The 21,320-nt window shown below is 38.5% G+C and overlaps 1 protein-coding gene and 1 pseudogene across 1 annotated transcript in view; one reads left to right on the forward strand and one right to left on the reverse strand.

Annotated features, from left to right (window-relative positions):
- stk32a (serine/threonine kinase 32A) overlaps nucleotides 1-13,033 on the reverse strand; it is a 36,759-nt gene extending 23,726 nt beyond the window's left edge. Inside the window, 6 exon segments of the mRNA XM_043221003.1 lie at nucleotides 315-488; nucleotides 8,945-9,014; nucleotides 9,017-9,068; nucleotides 9,070-9,099; nucleotides 10,740-10,795; nucleotides 12,982-13,033. Of these exon segments, the coding sequence (XP_043076938.1) occupies nucleotides 315-488; nucleotides 8,945-9,014; nucleotides 9,017-9,068; nucleotides 9,070-9,099; nucleotides 10,740-10,795; nucleotides 12,982-13,033 (434 nt within the window).
- A 4,137-nt stretch (nucleotides 13,034-17,170) lies between these two features.
- Nucleotides 17,171-19,160, forward strand: LOC122326385 (annotated as a pseudogene).
- Nucleotides 19,161-21,320: the final 2,160 nt, after the last annotated feature.

Below are 21,320 nucleotides of genomic sequence, written 5' to 3' on the forward strand. Positions count from 1 at the left end.
TAAAAATAACATGAATATGATCGTGGGCAAACACATGAAGCAAAGCAAAGCAAATTTTCAATTCACGAGTTTTTCGCTCGTCTTCACTGAAGCCGAAGGGCATTTAATTCGCACGGACAGACCGTTCATGTTCATTAGTTATTCAAATGATATAAATGCATATCTGCTGAATGCTGAAGCCAAATAAGAACATATCGGCCAAACAGAAAAATGCACTGGCTGATACCGATATTTGAAAAATGGTAAATATCGGCCGATATATCTTGGTGATATATATCGGCCAGCGACTAGTAAAGGCCGGGTGCAGTCGTTACCTGTGGATGATGTGTTTGTTGCGCAGGTAGTGCAGAGCGAGGGCGATCTCACACACGTAGTGCTCGACCGTGCTCTCTGTGAAGTGAACGTTCTGCTGTAGATGATAGCGCAGGTCTCCTCCCAGCAGCAGGTCGACCACCATGAACATGTCCTCCTCATCTTGAAACGAGTACCTGCGTTAGACAAATGGTGTCGGTGAGTCCTCGACCGGCCGTGCCGCGATCACAGCGTTCAAAAGAGTGAAAGGACGTTAAACTTGTCGTAACATAACATTTTGCGAGTAACCTAGCCTTTGATAATCAAAACTGTATGTTTAAATCATACTATTACGGGAAAGGTTTGAGTTTTACTGGCTCTAGCGTTCATTTAAGCTGGAAACTGCAGCAGTTGGTATGTATAGCTGTGTTTTTTCCAATCTGCTCTCATAAAAATATGAACCACTTGTGTTTTTACGTGCATTACTGCAATTTTCACCACAGTTTCAAAGAGAAATGTCCACTGAATGATGCTTAAGCACAGGTTCAATACGTGAACCCTGGCACATATAGGTATGTATTGCGGCGGTTCAGAACCCAATGAGCCTAGGTTGAGTTTGTTTGACGTGCAACATGGCGGTTTTAGTAGGATCACTGGTAGATTACCGGCTGTTTTAACCGAGACGCCTACTTGTTAATGCAAATATCTGCTCAGCCAATCACGAGGCGGCAACTCAATCCCTGTTGGGGCAGAAATGTGATCCGAGTGACTTTGTGGAACGATTGTTGGTGGCAGACGAGGTGGTTTGAGTATCTCAGAAACAGCTGATCTGGGATTTTCGCGCGCTGTAAACAAGTCTTGAGTTTACAGCAAATGCAGAAAAACAAAAAAACATTCAATGAGCGGCATTCGGAAAACGCCTTGATAATGAGAGAGGAGGTCAAAAGAGACTCGTCAGGCTGGCAAGAGCACAGCAATTAGCATATTAGGAGCCTGCTGGCCATTTAAAGGTATAGTTCACCCCAAAATAAGAATATTTACGTATATCACACATTTGTGTTGTCTTGTAAAAGGTGCTTGATTTGAGCAGACGTCACTCCTGATTCAAACCAGATGACTTTTTGACTGAAGCAAGTGTTATTTTATGGATTATGTTTGCTGTTTGTTCCGATGGCACCCATTCACATCCACGCAATGACACATTTCTCCAAATCTGATGAAGAAACGAACTCGGAGGGAAATGTCTTCGATATAAAACGTCAACAGAGGAGAAAAACCCCCCTGTGCTTGTTTAGCTATTTTGTGGGGCCGTGAAGCCGAAGCGAGCGAAGGAACAGAGCCCCGGTGAAGCGCAGAAGTTGTTTTCCTGTTTGTTTGTTTCAGAGAAAGATCTCCCACCGGCAGGTCTGAGCTTGTTCTGCTCGTGCCCTCGGTAACCCATCAGTCAATCAATGTCTGACACGCTCGGGAGCTCGACATCAGCAAATACTCATTTTACTCTCATTTGAAAAAGCATTCAGCAAAGCAGCATTGATTTTACATACCCGCTGCCTGCTGATGTGTCCTTCCATTCATAGCTGAAAAACGACTGGTTCACAGAGCTCTCGCAGCTTTACATAAACTAAAGACAGGTTTGTCTCGTCATCGCGCTGGAACCGACAAACAAAAATGCACACACACACACACACATTGGGTTTTCATGTTTTATGAGGACCCTCCTTGTTTTTATACTGTACAGAGTGTATCTGTTACTGGCATTGTTTAGATTTTCAAATCATTTAATTCTGTTTTATAAGCTTCTTTCCTCATGAGGACCTAAAAATGGCTCCACAAGGTCAAAATTGCCTGGTATTCCCATCCTTATGGGGACACTTAAACTCTCTCTCTCACACACACACACACACACACACATTCGTTTTTGTAAAAAGTGGGGACATCTCAGGCATAATGTAACGAACTGTACATCATCCAAAACCTTACAAGACTTTTAATAGAGTCCATTCTGCGATAAATACAACAATGTTGTGAAATATTATTACAATTTAAAATATAATTTATTCCTGTGATATGCATCTGAATTCTCAGCATCATTACTTCAATCCCTCAGAAGTCCTCCTAACACGCTGATTTATTATCAATGTCAGAAACAGCTGTGCTTCTTATTTTTTTCTTGGACCCCTTGATGCTGCTTTCAGGGTTCTTTGATGAAGATAAAAACAGTAACACTTTATTCGATAGTTTCACCAACAGTAAGCAGCTCTTTAACTACATGTCAACTAGCAGTCATTAGAGTATTAACTCCACGACATACTACATACTGACTATCAGACACTCACCCTACTAACTTCTACTAACCCTAAACCTAAAACAACATCATTTATTCAATGCAGAAAGATTTTTTAGCAGTTCAACACAACTTTGCTGAATAAAATACTAATTTCAATCAAAATAAGTAAGAAAAATGATTCCTGTTGTTACAGAAGTTTTCTATTTTTTAATAAACGCTGTTGTTTTTTACTCTTTTTTCACCTGCTTACACGCATCTTGCCTCTTTTTTCTCAAAAACGTTACACACAAATCCAAGACCATCAAACAAAAAATGCAAAAAGCCTCTCATCTCTTGCAAAACGAATTCATAATATCACAAACACATTTTAAAAGCAGACATCTGCAAACACCTTTGCCATAATATTAGATGTGCGCTTTTAATAAAAGCAAATTAAAAGTCCTGCTTGAATCAAGTTGTAATACATGCTTTAAAGAAATACATCATTTTGATGTTCACTAACATACTAATGCGCATGCACTTCGTACTTGATTATCATTTTTGTAATCGTTTAATCAATCTTCCAAAACCATTGCATTAAATTTGCACTATTACATTAAGTATAATATTTTAGTAATACGTTTCATTAAAAGCACAGTACGCTTCTTTTCACAAGGCTGTGGTTAATGTTCATAAAGGACAGCAGAAGTTCTCAGGAAGTAAGGTAAGAGAACAGAAAAGCCTTTTTAAGAGTCCTGCTTTACTCTGATCCCTGGAAACGTCCATCTGGCGGAGACTGAACTCAACACGTGTCTGTCGTGGACACAAATAGAACAGCCCGCGGCTTCACGAGCAACACAACAACAGTCTGCAGATGTTCTCGTATCACTGCTTAATCTTTAAAGAGAGCCGCGCGAGTCATCTGTGAACCTAATCTCATAGAAATATAAACCTCTGTGCCCTTTCTGTGCAACACCGTTATGTACCTTACTGCACGTTTCACCACAGGTTCAAAGAGAAATGTCCACTGAGCGATGCTAAAACACAGGTTCAATACGTGAACCCTGGCACTCCTTTATTTCCTTAATATAGGTATATAGAAATATCTAAGAACTGTTGCTCAAAGTTATGCCCTGCACCAAATCCAGTGCTAAACCCACCTGATACCATGAAACGCATTTGTTGATGCAGTCGTGTCATTTCAACTTCTTTTTGCACAGATTTGAACCGTTTTGAACATCTCTGATCTACCGAACAAACCCAGCGTCTATGAAAACACATAGATATGACCCTGGGCGTGTGTGATGCTAACATTCAAAAGCATCAGTTTTCCTAATATCCCATCATATTGTTACTGTTTTGAAGTCACGACATGATATTCTTCAAGTAATTGGCAAAATGATGCTCTGTGAAAAGGAACAAAAGGACTTTCACTGCCTTCATTGATATGCACTTATTTCGTGTTTTGCGTCTCGCTAAAAAGTAAACCCAGGTACATTTCTACCATGAGACCAAGCAGCAGAATTGACTCTACGTCATAAAATATTCACATATTAATAGGCATTTATGTAATTTCAGACAGCTGACAACAAGCCACACAATTTGAGAAACCATACATATGTCGTATCCATAACACAAACGAGGAGTTACTGATCCAAACAGACTTCTGTATGAAAGGAAAAAATACATACATTGGCAGAAACTACTGCTCTTTATTGCTCTCTTAATAAATAAACAGCTTTTGCAATACGCCTCTGCTTGGCAGGAAAACACGTTTTACAGAAGCACTACATAAATAAAAAGATAAAAAGGATATTTTGTAACAGTAAGCTAAGCTATAAATGCCGTTAAACTGAGCTCAAAGCGCATTGGTTTTCTTCGGATAGGTGACAAATCTAAGTAACTTTGTCAAAACATGTGCTGTTGCTCATTTAGTTACTTTTAAGCTGAAGCTGTTTATTTATGTTATCTGCTTTGTCATTTTGGCAACACTTACGAGTAGGTAGCCCTTGTTAACTATTAACTACAACTTTTCCCTCAGTAAATCCCCAATGTGCTAGTTATTAATAGTTAGTGCGTTTTGGGGATGTATTAGGGATGTAGAGTAAGGTCAGGTAGAATAATGCATTAATATGCGCTTAATTAGCACTAATAAATGAATAATATTCTAGTTATATGCACGCTAATACGCAACTAACTGATATCTCTATTTTCTGCTGCGGTCATGGTAAGAGAGTATAGTTACAGAAGAGTCATGCTTTAAACAGGACAAAATATTGAAACTCTGGTCATTTTTGAACGAGATGCTACCGGTCTAATCGGATTCAATGATCTATGCTAAGCTATGCTAAAAGTGCTATCGCCAGAAACCCGGAGATCGGCTGAATGCATGCAAAAAAACGGTAAAACTCATCTGATTAACTCTGGGGGATTTGCAGAATGAACTTATTTCCGAAATAAGTGGAGTGTTCCTTTAAGGTCGATGCTGAATAGAATTGATCAAACGTAATATAATAATATAATATCGACATTTAATTTTTTTTTTTGGTTTAAGGCTTTAGTTTTATTCAACAACAGCAGTCCTACCTTTGGTAAAATGCCCACTTTACACTAAACGACAGGTTTGAACTTTTTCCTCCTCTAACGACTCTTTGAGGGGAGATCCTGCACTACAGCAGAAGAACACATCTGATAAATTACTGATGACCAGGAAGAGGCATGGCATGAAAACGTGCTCAAGAAGCCACCGTGACTCGTGTCACATTGATTCTCAGCTGGGCTTTGATTGACAGGCTTTATTTGTCCGTTGGCGATGCCTGCTCAGCGGCCCCTGTCAAAGAGGGGCCGAATTACAGCTCGGTGCTGAGGAAGCGTAAGGTGTGAGCCCACTTGGTCAAGCTATACTTCCTGCGCAAACACACCGCTGGCGAAAGAGACACTCACCTTGAGCGCGTCTAGAGGCGTTCGAAATGCGAACGGCATGATGCAGTTTCAGACGAGAACGCTGCTATTCTTACAGAGAGGAGACTCCAAGAAGGGTTTCGTGCAAACGCACTCAGAGAGCCCTTCTCTTTAAATATAAAGAGATATAAATCTCATTAAAAGTAATAAGGACTTCTTTTTAAGTTGTAACGCAAAGACTAGTGCTATATCTGAATGCTGAGCAGAGAAAAAATTGAAACTGTTGTCTTTCGCCAGATGTTTTGCACATTGTTTTCTGAAACCTGAAACGGTAACACTTTAGTTTACGGTTACACCTTTTACTGTAGTTGCTCATTAGCATGCATATTACTTTAATATTAACCATTTATTAGTGCTAATTAGGCACATATTAATGTCTTATTCTACATCGCTAATCCAACACAATACCTAAACTTAACTACCCCGCTAACTATTAATAAACAGAACATTAAAAAATACTGAGGGAAAAGTTGTAGTTAATAGTTAATAGTTAATAGTTTCATTTTTAATGTCGTTAAACGTATTGTTGGAAAACATGGTTCAAACAAGAGAATTGAGGGATAGATTTTAGTTTAATTTAGTTTAACATAATCTCATTAAAACCTGAATTTGACTCAAACAGCTAAATATAATAAGAATTATTTCTTCACGTAAAATAGATGAAAACATGTTGGCAATTAAAGGTAAAGTTCACACATTTCACTGTCATTATTTAGTCATTTTCAAGATGAGTTTCTTTGGTAATAGTCTGGTGACCAACTCTCATTATTAACTAGTTGCTTATTATATGCATATTATAAGAATAGCAGCTGTTTATTAGTACTTATAAAGCATATATTAACAACTTATCCTGCATGGCCATGTTTTATTTCATTTAATCCACCTCATACATAAACTTAACAACTGCCTTACTAACTTAATGTGCAGAAAGTTGAGGTACAATGCATGTTTAATAGTTAGTTAATATGGCTCTCCAAACTAAAGTGTGACGGGTTCATTCCTCTGTTGAACACAAAATAATATATTCAGAAGAATCCGTGGCATGGAAAAAATCCCCTAGAAGTCTATTATAGAACTGTTTGGTTACCAGTCTTCTTCAAAATGTCTTTTTTTTTAGTTCAGTGGAAAATAACGCAGTTTCCCTTATTTTGGGTGAACTATCCCTTTAAGTGCACTGTACCCACGTTCAGATTTGATATGTGATTTAAATAGAATTATTAAAAGAATTCTAAGCGGTACAATGTGTGTGTGTGTGTGTTTATAGTAACAGTCTGAAAGCTTGCAACCAGCATGCCTCTTAATTGTGGATTATTTTTTAAAACGCATGAGCTACTTCCTCTGATACTTCCCCTGTGCATCAATGTTAGTTCTGAGAAATTAGTGATCGATCCTTGATAGAGCCTACTGTAAACTATTTCAGAACTGATCAATCTTTAATCATTCTATATTCGTCAGTAGTTTTGGCGTCTCTCTCATCTGACCTTGAGTGCCTCTCTCGGTCCGGCAGAACACACACACACACACACACACATCCGCAGCACTGCGGAACACACACACACACACACACACACACACACAGCGCCTCACACTGCTGCCAGCACATCACCGTTCCCGGCCATTCTCAACAAATTCTCCGGCCCATGCAGCACAGAGAGGGATGCTTTCTGTGGGGCGTTTGTAATTATAAAATGGTAATTATAAAAGCAGTCGCATTGATTTAGTCCTTCCTGCGTCACATACCGATGAAGACGATGGTTTGGGTTCCAGCGCGCCGGTGAAGGAAAACAAGGCGTCGTCATACTATTTGAGGCTGGTTTTTTGCTGTCACTTGGAACAGATTTTAAATCAGATTGGCATTTTAGCGAAAAAAACCAAAGCGATCTCATTAGTGTTCATAGGTATGCAAAGATGTGTGTTTTATATATTTGCTGTACTTAACCCAGGCTAACCGGAAATATAGTGTATGCTTGTGGAAACATTTTACAGCACAGATATCATGGACCTCGTTGCATGTTTTTGTGTTCAATACATGACCATGAAATGTTTCTATTACATTATTCAGGCATATGTTGCGATAATTCAAGATTAAATTAAAAGCTTAATACTCTGTCGTGTTGGAAAATAGCAATCATTATTCAACAAAACCAACCCTAAACAGATCCGATAGCGTTAACAAATACAAAAACACATTTGATGACGCATCTGTGTGATTTTGAGCGTTTTTTTGGGTTTTTAGAGCTTTTTATCTAACAGCTTGTTAAAACCGTTTCAAAGTCATAACAATATTGTGCAAGGAATTAGGTTTTCTTAATAAAAATAAAGTTCACCGGTTTTTATTTTGTACTATACAAATAGTAATTGCGATAAAAAATTAAGTTCGCATACAAACTAACACATGCAATTTATTCATGTGTTGTTGATATATATTCACATATTTATTGACACTTTTTGATTCATTCTTTGAAGTTCAAAAAACACTGAAATTAATCTTAGAGTACATCAACTTGAGACACTGTGTAACTAAATACACGTTTTTGCACATTATACATTTATTTAATTTGACTTTTCATGCACAATTCTACTTCGTCAATGACTTTTATATTTTACATTCATGCATGCCATATTTGGGTTTAATGATGGCGATATATTATTATTACTGGCGAGTTGTGTTGAGTGTGAATCGAATCGAGGTGACAGTTTACTGAAATAAAGCAGTGAACAGCACGCAAGCTTTCTACATGTGAAGTGTGCACGTATCTAGTATTCAGCTCCGTTCATTTGTGAAGCCCAACGCATCCTGACAGTGACTGCACTGTTTCGTCCCATATCCAACTCTAAATGTCGTGCTTCAACCGTTACCCATTCTATGCCCCGTCTCTCATGCTGAAAGCTGAATTTTCCAAACACAAACTATTAGTCTGATTCCGCTAGTAGACCATTCAAACACCGCTTCAAGTAGTTAACTAGGCGTAATGAGTGTCAAGATATACTTTAGGTTGACTTGAGATTGAGAAAGCCTAATAGATAGATAGAGTTATGTTCAATTAGAATAAAGCATTGATATGTGCTTAACTAATACTAATAATTTGCTTATATTCTAGTGATATGCATGCTAGCCCTAAAATAAAGTGTCACCAGTGTATTAAGTATATGACTACTCAACAGTTAGCTTCGGAACACGCTAACGTCCCAATGAAGAGTGTAAACATCCACTTAGTCAAGTTTTGAAGGACATTTTGATAGTCATATACTTATATAACAGCTTTCTGCGCTCAAATGAGTCAGCTCGAGGAGCTTTGTTTCCTAGTAGTCTACTTACACGCTGTTGAAACATTGCAAGGTCGTGTTTGTGAATCACGTCGTACAAACTGAACGAACGCACAAGGTTATTTTGTATTGCACGGTGAATGGCTTTAATAAACTCACCAGAAATTGACCAGGAGCGGGTGCTCCAGGTTCTGCATGATCTGGAGCTCTTTGAAGACATTGCGTGCCCGTTGCGCTCCACGCACTTGAGTTTGTTCATATACTTCATGGCGTACATTTTCTTAGACAGTGTCCTTTTTCTGGACAATGCATACCTGGGAAGAAAAAAAAAATGGCATGAGCGATCTTTTTGTAAACATCTGAATTCAAGTTTTCTGGGAATCTGGGCTCTCAGATTGCGGTTCTGGCTGTTTTTCCTTGCATTACATCTCTAAAATGAAAAAACAAAAGTCCTTTTCTTATAAGTAGACATCTAATAAATAGTCTAAAGCATTGTTTAGTGCATTTATTACATTAAACTGAACTGTCAACTGTGGTAAATCTCAATTAAGTCATTTTCCATTTCCTATACCTTTATAATTAGGTCTTTGATATATTTCAAAATTATAATTACAGGTTAATAAATGTTTCTGCATTTCTCATATAGTTTGCTATATTTCTGTTCTTTACCCTCTACCCTATTTTCTATTCGCTATCATAGTATTCTCAGCTGTATAGTTTTGAAAAGTCTTCTTTAAAGTGTTATAAGCCATGACCTAAGCCCACCAGATACGAGGTCCATTACTGTACAAACGTTTAATTAATGCAAAAACACTTGAAAATCGGAGAAAAACAAAAGAAACAGAAGGTATAAGGCTGTGTACAGTCCCACGAAGCACTGAACTGAAAAACAGAACTGTTATATTCATCCATTCATTTCATTTATTTGCAGACCAAAGCATCAGCATACAGCTACATACAATACATAAAACCAAACCATCCAATAAAAACAACGTATGCTAGTCCAAACCCTTAAAGGCTAATGACAAGAAGTCATTTTTAACACCAGCTTTATAAATGGAGCCTTTCTAATCTCACGCTGCAGACTATTCTAAAGCCTTCGACCCGCAAGAGCAAACTCCTGATCCCCTTTAAGCTTTAAATATACTGCTTTAAAAATATACAGCTGGACCTTATGTTTTCTCCCAAAGTCCACTGAAAGGCACCTAGGGGCATTCACAAATAGCCTGGCCACCGTATTATAAACTAACTGAAAGCATGAAACGATACTCAAAACATTTCAGAAGTCCGGATGAGACTAAATAAAGGCATTAATCAGCTTTTCTAAATCTTTTTATTTTCTAGACAGTTGGTTGAATCGAGCAATCTGGATAAAACCGACTCTAGCGCAATATGAATCTTTTGATTTCAGAAAAGGGAAACGTAGAAGGAAAATAAGATAACAGAACCCTGAGTAACCCCACAGGTATTAAGAGCCGTCGTTAAAATACAACGAAGAAACAAAGTCACCATACATTTCTGAAAATGCCCTATTGGCAGGATAAGATGTTTATGAGAGTCACATGGTCAACGGTATCAAAGCTGCTCTCAAGTCCAGTCAAATCAGAGCTAAATACCTCCTTTGGCTTGACTTGTTTGGCCACAACTCTCAGATTGTTCGAATTTTTGACTTCTTTCAGTCAAAAAGATAGAATCCCAGAATAAAACATTGGCTGAAGAATTGAAACATATTGAACATTTATAGACGTTAATCGTCGGCTTGCCATACTCTTTGAGTCAATGTAATAGTAATTAAACCACCTTAAGGCCAACTAGCGCACTTATTCTTGAGTTAATTGAATCTTAATCTACAGTATCATCAATGTTTTAAGCGTAATCGATGAAGGTTTTCACTTTGGCCTCAGCACCATCCGTTGCAATTAGCTTTGTCTAGTAAACGTAAAGCAAAACTTACTTTCCCAAAACTGCCTTTACCAATGGCCCGCAAGATCTGAAAGTGGTCAAAGTTGACTGTGGAGAGACAACAAATAAATGCATTAGTGTGCAGTACATTACACCGATGAGATAGAACACAAACCAATATAAACGTACGGGCTGTTTTGGCCCACGCAGTGAAACTCCACAAGTTTCGAGCTCCAAAGGACATCAGGGATAAAAATGAGAACAGAACAGACTGACTCTTTTTATTCCCAAGGACAATTATGATGCTGAACGGCAAATGAAACAAGCTTACGGTAGATCTGAGCGTCTTTGTGAAGTTGCTCATCTGTGATGTGTTAGTCCGAGCTGAATCTCACTGCTCTTCTGACCTGTGAATGACCTGCGTCCTGTCTCTGAGCTCTCACAGCTCGTCTATCTGAAACTGCAGTCCAAGGCAGTCGAAAGTATGCTGTCAGCAGCAATTACAGCTCGGTGCTCGCTCCTCGACGGTCCCTACTTCTGTTGGTCAAGGACCAGTGATGATTATTGTACTTTAAACCAGAAGTCTCAGTCTCAGATAGCATGCTCAGCAGTTTTTCTTTGGCATTTTACACACAAAAGTTTCCTCAAAATGGCCCAGAATACTCTCATTTGGTTTGAGCACACAGCTATATGAAGTGAATGCATATTTATTCAAATATAACCTTTACTTCTCTGAGTTATATTATATTCGTGTGCATTGAATTATGAGGAAAGAAAAGGGTTTCTGTATCGATAAACTTCAGTGTGCAAACGCTGTGCTATTTTAAAACCTAAAGGTACATTTGAGGAACATATTTTGTCCCATATCTGAAGAATCGTTGACCTATCGAGTGTGGGCAAACGATCTAGGACAGCCACTTAGAGAAACGCTGACACCCTTTTTCACAGTGACTTCCAGAGGGGTCATCAGCGTGCCCTAAATAGTGAATGCCCCATCTCTATCAACTACTTTACTTCTACAAAAATCTAAGCATTTCCTGAAGATCTCAAACTCTTAGCAAGAAGCTGAACATGCTCTCCATCTTTCAAGCCCTTCATAATCGTAGTCAAGCATCTCGTGCAACTTTTCTAAGCAATCTGACTTGGGTACTTTCATACGGCAAACAATAAAACCGGTCCCGATCCCGTTAGAGTTTAAACACGTAATATTATTCCCGAGCTCCATTATGAATCCTCTGTAAACACCATTAATCCGAATCATCTGACCCTCTGAAACATCCCTTACTCTTATAGCTCCTGCCAAAACTGTTTTTGTAATATTTTGTAGTATCGAGTATTTTAGTTAGCCTATTATATTTCTACGCGTCACATCAAACTGCTTGTGCACTGATCAGCTACTTGATTAAACACATTTTTAATTGGATTTGGTTTCGATGCGTTTTTTGGACTTGCTTGTTGTAGTTTGGGCTGTTCCCACAGGTTTTTGATTTGGTGTCATACGTTTGTATTTGTTGTTTGTTTGCTTGTTTTACCTCTCCGGACATGTTTTGGATTTGTTAATGCCTTTCTTTTGTTTTGGCTGCACTCAGGTTTCATGCGTTTCTGTAAAGTTTTTTGGCTGCGCGCTGCACGGATCTGTTCCATGCAATCAGTTTTGCTCCGTATTGGCTGTTCAGATATGTCCTAGATATGGTTTAATGCGTAAATTTTGTTTTATTTTTGGTTAAAAGCTCATTCGTATTTGGATTGAGAAATCTTCCACACACGTATACAAGCTAGGATATGGAAAAAATAATAATTTAGCATCTTTTTAACCCAACCGACAATTACTTTGTAAAATGGGCCAATCGCTATTGCTATAACTGTACTTGCGACTTTCTTTGACACACACACACACACACACACAGGTGTAAATTTTTCGACCCACCTGCAGACGCAGACAGATTTCCCCCATTGAGAACCTCAACAAACGACTTTCTGCAGTCAGCAGCCACAGATTGTCTTGTGCGGGTTTACTTTGGCAAAATCCAGATGGAAAGTAAGCGATCTCATATACAGTATTCTTAAATTGCCACTGAAGTGTTATTACGCCACAGTGCATAAACGCATGTTATCACACATTGCATTAAATCGAATTGCACATGCCGTGTTGTGATTGGTCAGACAAAAAGCTTTAGAGTTTATTTGGGTCAAGCAATCAAAAGAAATACGAGCTGGTTCGTGTTTTTAGCGTGTTGTGAATGCGGGTCTTCTGTCCAACTATAGGAACTGGAACAGCTTGTTTAGCTTCTTACCCTCCTCTGGGTCGTCACTGACCGACGTCCTGCTGGACTGACCGAGTCCCATGACTTCTGAAGAGGTGAAGATCTCCAGGTTAAAAGCGGAAACATCCTCCGTGTTTGTTAATCAGGATATATGCCTCTGCTGAAGAAGGACCAGTGACGGAGCGAGCCTACAGAAGAGGTTTTACGCCGTAAAAAGTCCTAACCTGCAAAAATCCATTCAAAATGAGTTTTGTTGATGTAAAGTCATGCATTTAGGCTGATTGAAAAAATTAATAAACCGGTTAATTTAGATGCCTCTTTTTGCATAGATCAAAACAGCCTAAAGTTTGAGTAGATTTTGTACATGCTTTGCCGTATTTGTTGTTGTTTAATACGGCCCCTTAATTCATCTATGCTAAAAACAGACTGCTTTAAAGCTGCTTAAAGAACCAAAAATTATAGATATTGTGCGGAATATTCCGTTTCATTCCGGGGTTTCAAAATGCACTAGAATAGTATTTTTCCACACAAGAAAATTGCATGCACGCTCTATTTTAAGATGCAATTCTCACTGTTAACTAGCCACTAACTTTAGCCCCAGTAATCTCTTAATTTGCTGCTTATCTTATATTAATAGGTATGGAGATAGTTATAGGTTTACACGCGGCGTGGATTAATATGATAATACAGAATGAGAAATGAACGTGTGATTTAAACAGTTAATAGTGAGAACCGGTCCTTAAAGTGTGACTAAATATTCACTGCACGAAAGTGTGACAACTTGCCCCAGTTCAAATACTTTCAGACAGTATACCAAACAGGACTTGATTATATACACGTTGCTCGCTGGTAATAGTTTATAGAGCGTCCTGTTCTCGATATGCACGAGTTCGAAAGCACGCCTGACAGACCTGTAGCTGAACTTAACACGACGCGATAAAACCGTCGGGAAGCCCGCACTCACCGCTTTATCCGGCAGGACGGTGGAACACCGGCGAGACCGCAGCGGGAACGGGAGACTATCCCGCACAAGTTCTCCGCAATGCCGTGAGAAGATCCTTGCAGAGCCGGAGTCAATGACACACTGATGCAGAACACACACGCGCTCGCGCCGCTTCACGCCTGCATCACACACACACACACGCGCACACGCGCGCGCACGCGTCCTCAACTGTTGAATAAAAGCGTCGTCGCGCGTCTGGGTACAGATGTGATGTGCATCGCGTGTGATGATGATGATGATGATGATGAAGATGACGGTGGAAGTGTATTCACGCTTAATGTGGTTGATGTCCGTGCGCGGTGTTCTCGCGCTATTAAGGCTTTTATTCATGCGTTATTTTTTTAAATGCACTTTAACCGGTGACATCATAAAATAAAATAAAATAAAAATAAATAAATAAAACACTTTCATTAATGTCGTATAAGCGACTCAAAAATGTGAAAAATACGAATAAAAATACAAGGGAAAGTTGTATTGTGATGCTATTATGTTATATATTCTATGTAAATGTAGATCTGTAAAGAAAAGCCACTTTTAAAGCCATTATTGTATTAAATGATAAGGTTTCAAGCAGACATTATTACAAATAGTGGCTTTAGAAGGAACTATTTTATTTGAGTCAGGTTACACATAGTCTAAATGTTTAGACTGAAACGGCCAAATATAAAGAACTGCTCATACAGTAAAAGTCCAAAACAGCTTATTTACCAGCAGTCTTTCTTATTTTCTTTCTTTCTTTGGCAATAAAATAGTACTCTAAAAAATAAAAACTAAAGCTGGCAGCATTCATTCGTTCATTCAATCGATTCGTTTAAACGACCGATTCATTCAGGAATGAAGTAAACGGCTCACTTCACGAATAGGTTTTTGAATCGTTTGGATTCGTTGAGAACATCGATTCACTCAGACACGAGCATCTGTCGTAGCTCGTATCGCTAACTTTATTTTTTCGTGCTTAACTGTTGTATAGAAATGCGTTAAAGGGACAGTTCGCCCAAAAAGTGATGTTTATCTGCTTACCCGCGGGGCATTAAAGGATGTGGGTGACTTTGTTTCTTCAGACTGCGGTTACTTGAGTTAAAGTCTTTCGTGTTCTACTGAAGAAACAGAGTCACGGATATACGATGAGAAACACTGCATTTTCACTTTCGGGCGAGCTGCCCCTTTAATGCTGCTCAACCCGGCTCTTTTCACGCGAGACAAACACACGCAGGGGCTTTTATTTGATTTTAGTTTTAGATGCAATAGAAGCACGTCCCTCACTGAACACCCAACTTGTGAAGGACAAGGTCGTGTGAATTTCCGCAGATATTAGCTTTTCCCCCTGTCTTCAGACACACACGAGGCCGTAATAAGTCGCCCGGATCATCAGTCTCCAAACTGAAATCCTGTTTAGGCAGTCAGAGCAATAGGATCTCTCAAAATCAGCCAAATCACCATTACACTCCTGGCACAGACGACTACTTTACAAGATTAGATGCCCGATGCACACACAGCTCTTTTATAGCTTAACTGGCGTTTATAAACACACCAGTCACCTGTCCCTGATCACACACACACACACACACACACACACACACACACACACACACACACACACACACACACACAGAGAGAGGCACAAGTGTGTTTTATTGAGGAGCAGAGGACGTTCCAGCAGTGAAGGCTCAGTGAACCTGCAGCAGACCTGATGCTGCCATCTAGCGACACACACCTGCACTGCCTTCACTTACAGCTTTAAGGACATTTAGATGCAGCCAAAGCGTCTTTTCTAGTGATGGATGCTTTCTCCAGGACATCACTGGCTCTTATTCTCTCCAACCTGAAAGAACTGCAAGTGAGCTACTTTCATGTTTCTAACACATAGACACACTAGAGTATGCAATATGTTTAATAATCATTTTATATGTTCTGTTTATGTTGACTAAAGCACATGCAAGTGAAAGTTAAAACATATTAGTAAATTGCACACACTCCACACACACACACACTCACACACACACACACACACACACACACACACACACACACACACACACACACACACACACACACAACACATGCAAACACACACTCACACATAACACACACACACATACTCACTCACACTACACACACATACACACACAAACACACACATACAGAAACACACACACACACACACGTACACACACACACACACACATTACATACTCACTCTGACACACACACACACACACACACACACATACACACACACACACACACACACACACACTGCTACACACACACACACACCTCACACACACACACACACACACACACTACACACATACACACACACACACACACACACACACACACACACACACACACACACACACACACACACACACACACACACACACACTCTACACACACACACACACACACACACACACACACACACACACACACACACACACACACACACACACACTCACACACACACACACACACACACTGGCACACACACACACACTTGAATACACTTACACACACTTATTTCCGCATTACACAATTACTTAAATATTTCAAGCACACAAACACACTCACTTTTTTTTTTTTTAATAAACCTTTACTTCATCTAGAAAATCACTTCTAGGTTTATTTTTAGTTAATTAGTTCAATTGTTTATTTAGATATTTTGGCTGAAAACAGAGACAGAAAAGTTTAAGTAAGAAGCTCACTTTTTTAGCAGTGCAGTATTCTGTGAGGATGAGTGTTTAGAAAAACTCCTATCTAGGTTGATTTTTAGTTAATTAGTTGCATTCGATTTATTTACATATTGTGGCATGAAATACATGTAGACATTTGTCTAACATTTGTATTTTTTAGCAGTATATATTTATATATATATATTATTTATTTTATTTATTTTGTCTTGCATTAAACACCACAAAGACTATACCATATATATATATATATATATATATATATATTTTTTTTTTTTTTTTTTTTTTTTTGTGAGTGTATATGCATCTAAACATTGAAACGATTCATGCATATTTGTTAGCTAACAGTTGTCATGTTGTTTTGTGTCGCTCCCACTCAGAAAACGCTTTGGCTGAGAGAAATGCGACGTGAATTCCAGCCCGAGTGGCTGATAAATCATGTCGTTTTCTGTAACGAGCACAAGATGTTTGAGCGCGGGAGGTGTATAAATGCAGCGGCGCCGGGGACAGACCCCCAGACAGCATGCTCTCCCTCACGCTGCTCCTGCTCCTGGCCGTCCCGGAGCTCCAGGCTCAGCCCTATCCCATCCCGCCCACCTGCTACTCCAAAGTGCTGGCCATGGGCAAGAGATCACCCAGAGAGCGGCCCAGATCAAGACGGACGCGACACCGTGAAGTCCGGCCCGCTGAGCTGAGTACCAGAGTCACTGTGACACAGCTCTGATGCTTTCTGCTCTCCTGTGTTTTCTGCTGCAGCACGGATGCACGCTCACCTGCCCGACCTCTACATCGACGTCCACGTGAGTCCCGCCTCAGACTCCAACACGCTTGCTTGACGTGACAAATAATGCGCTTTTTCGCTTTCAGATATTATAAAACGAAACTTGCTGAGCAATGGTCGCAAGATTAAGTAAATCCCAAAGGTTTTTGGGGAAAAAGTAAGTATATTTACTTATATTAAATCAGCTTTGCATCAAATTACAATAATAATAATAGTAATAAAAAAATGTTTTATTGATAGTCATGAGGACACTATCGTGGAGTTTTTCTTTTTTGTTTTTGAGCAAATTGGAATGCAAAAAAAATTAAGAAATTAAAATAAATGTTTAAACTATAAATGTTTATTATCTAAGAAGCTAATGCATACTTTTAAAAACAATTATTTATTTTATTATATTATTATTTACACTGAAAAAAATATAAATTTCAATGTTAATTCAATATAAATTACAATATATTTTCTAATAAATAAATAAATAAATAAATAAGGTAATCTGTTTATTTTAGCTACATCTAAATAAACACATTTAGTTTTTATGCTTGTATAAGTACATTTTTTTTGTTTGTATGTTTATGTATATTTTTTTTAAATGCATGCACATCTATAAAACTATATTTTATTTGATATGACATTTGCGTAAAAAATTACAAAAAAAAAGGGAAAAAAAGTAAACACTAAGGCAAGACTGTTTCTAGTGCAGCGTTTATGGGGGCGTGGATAAATGTTTCTGTTCTCTCGATTTTTTTCTTTTATTGAAAGTCATTTGAGCAAATGGAATGCAAGAAATGTATTTCTGGTTCTCTGCTGTTCACTGCTCTTCAATGCTATGACGACTTCTCCTTCTGAGAAACAGAAATGTGAGAAATGTCCATTTGTGAATCTCTTGAAGAAATGCCTGGGCCAGATTTCACCTCAAAAAATATAATAATAATAATCTTTATTATATAAGAAAACAATGCATACTTTTAAGACTAGTAAATTGAGAATTATTGGTTAAATTGAGAATTTATGTACACTGAAAAATAAATAATTTATTGAATTCATTATTAAAACAAAATTAAAAGTATATTTTAGCTACATTTAAATAAACACATTCACATGCTTTTAACTTAATAAATGTGGCTAAAATAAATGCAAAGAAAAGAAAAAAAGTAGTGTATTTTTTTTCAATGCATTTCTTAACTTTGCACCGTTGTGTCGGTCAGAACGCCTGCCTGATGTCCACCATGAGCTCGTATCAGACTCTGCTGGACGCTCTGAGGGAGCGCAGATGTTCTTACACCAGGAAAGTGTGCAGCATCTCCGTGCCACCATCAGACAGCTCCAGATCATCATGTCACAGAAATGTCACGGGGTAGGTCAAGCGTCTGTCGTTTGCATCTAGTGGGAACTTCTGCTCGCTTCATTAAAGGCTCGTCCGTGTGTTTCAGGAGCTGGTTTATACTCATGATAACTGTGAGGCGCTACATCACAGAAGATGGAGAGGATGAAATCACTTCAGACGTCACTGGACAAAGAGTGCTCCTCGTATGTTATTCATAACCAGTAGCATGGAGAACGTAATCACGACTTGATTTGTTTGTATTATCCTGCATGCTTATGCCAAATTAACACAGCTTTGATGTAGGCCGCAGAACTGTTCAAATCTTAGCAATATTTCAAAAATAAATTCGTTAAGAAAAATCGGAAACACTGTGATGTAGTGTTAGCATAGAATACGAATGGACATTTATTGCATTTTTTGAATACCTTAAAGAAAGAGATTATCAAGTCAGTGACCCACAGGCATGTCTAATATATCACTTATTATTTTGAATGTTTATTGTTTTAAATATACATATCATTAAATTCAACATGTGCATTTTTTGGTATCATTTTTTACATGTTTTCTGTTCTCTAATAAATAACCGTACCACATATTACCACTAGGTGGGGGTTGTGTGCAACAGTTTTTTTTAACTTTAAAACTTTTTCTGTACGTCTCGATTAGATTAATAATATATAAATATATATAGATTTATATTTTAATACAACCATTAAAATTCACGAAATAGTTTTTTTTTTAAATAATTGCTTGCAGACAGCCCTTGTAGTTTTGACGCTAATCTGAATTTGACGCTAAACGCTTAAGAACTACAAATCCCACAGTCGCGTGGTTCGGCGCGCGTGGGTGGGCGTGGCTCCGCGTGTCTCGCAGCAGCAGGTGAACATGAGTGCCTCAGTCGCCTCTGACAGCAGACTTCGCTCATGGATGGAGGAGAACGCGTCTTTCTCAGTTTGACGCGAATTAATTTCTTTGAATGATGAAGGTGTTGACTTCCGCGGACCGTTGGACAGTTTTGAGCTCACGCGCTTTTGTTTTTTTCGAAGTCAACTAATTCATCGGCTGCATCGTCTGTCTTCGTTTTAGCGTCTGCGCCTGCTGCCACTATTTTCTAAAATGGCTTTGCCAAATTCAGCAAGATCCTCCGACTTCCTACAAATTGGAGGTGAAGAAGAAAACCAAACAGTACGAGCACGTTCATCGGGACGTAAATCCGAACGACATTTGGGAAATTATCGGGGAACTGGGCGATGGCGCTTTCGGAAAAGTTTATAAGGTGAGTTCAGACCTTAATAAACCTGTTGGACGGGCACCGAAACGAAACTATGACTTTTAGCGTGGTGAAGGATTAGGTTATGAATATTAACTATAATTCATGTTGACGTTGCAGGTTATTAATTCATGTATTCATGAGCCAGGCCTTTAGCAGATTCGTTGCCGCTTACCGGCTCAGCCAATCAGCGAGGCTCATTTAGGTGAACGTCATTTGCGTAATTAATATTCATAAAGCCAAGCCTTGCGGAGCAGGGTTTAAAAAAGTTTTACTGATAGGCGGCGATCTGTTTGGTTATTATGACAGTTAAATGCATACTAATATTTACTGAATTTACTGTGACGCACACACAAACGCTTTATTTACATTTATAAAGAAGTATTTAAGTTATAAAGAAAAACCTTATGAAATGAATGCAGCTCAGTATTTAGTGTACTGACACGCTTTGACATGAAGTAATGCATCTCTCAGGGTGCTGGCTGTGCCCCAAAGGAAATCTTCTTGACTAACTGTTTAAATGCACCGGATAACAGTTCTGAATGGCGCTGAGATATCCTGATAGGTCACATGCGTTCGCCCCGGGCCCTCAGGGGCCACTCGAGTCACTGTGTAGGAAGATGCTGGAATGCGCTCATAGTTTCGTAGGCGGAGAGGAACTCTGCTGTAGGAATTAAGCTGAATCTGCCTTTTGTTGTGAACCGTGGGCGTTTTAAAGCTGGGTCCCCAGTAACCCTCTTACCCTCAGAGCCCGTGGGCCGACTGGGGTTAAATACTGTACAGCCTTCTCTCAACTCAGCAGTGGAGTAATACCCTGAATGGTACCCTCCCACATGAAAAAATAAATAAATGCATGGGAAAAAAATGCATAAATTAATTGGAGCTTGTTTTCTGAGACTGTAAAGTTTGTAAATATATCAAATAATAATTTTAATTTTAAATAAAATTTTCTTTGAACGCTTTTGAATCTTCTGAAATATATATTTTAATTTATTTTATGCTCTAGTACAGCTTTTTTAAAAGAAGTTTATTTTAAGCTTTAATACCATTTTAATTAATAAATGAATATCTAGAATATTGCTATATTTCTAAATAAAACATTTGCACAAACGCCTGTAAAACTTAAATAAAAAAAGAAGTGATATTTAGTGTTTTAAACATTAAACTCGATTTATCAAGACACGAACGCATTACACTTTTAGTGTAAAGCACATTAAATACGCACGCGTTATTATTTTTGAGGCGCTTCAAAATGATATTAAACAACTCCTAAAATAGCATTCAATTTCTTTATGTAT

This window comes from Puntigrus tetrazona, chromosome 21 (assembly GCF_018831695.1).
Source record: "Puntigrus tetrazona isolate hp1 chromosome 21, ASM1883169v1, whole genome shotgun sequence".
Classification (NCBI taxonomy): domain Eukaryota; kingdom Metazoa; phylum Chordata; class Actinopteri; order Cypriniformes; family Cyprinidae; genus Puntigrus; species Puntigrus tetrazona.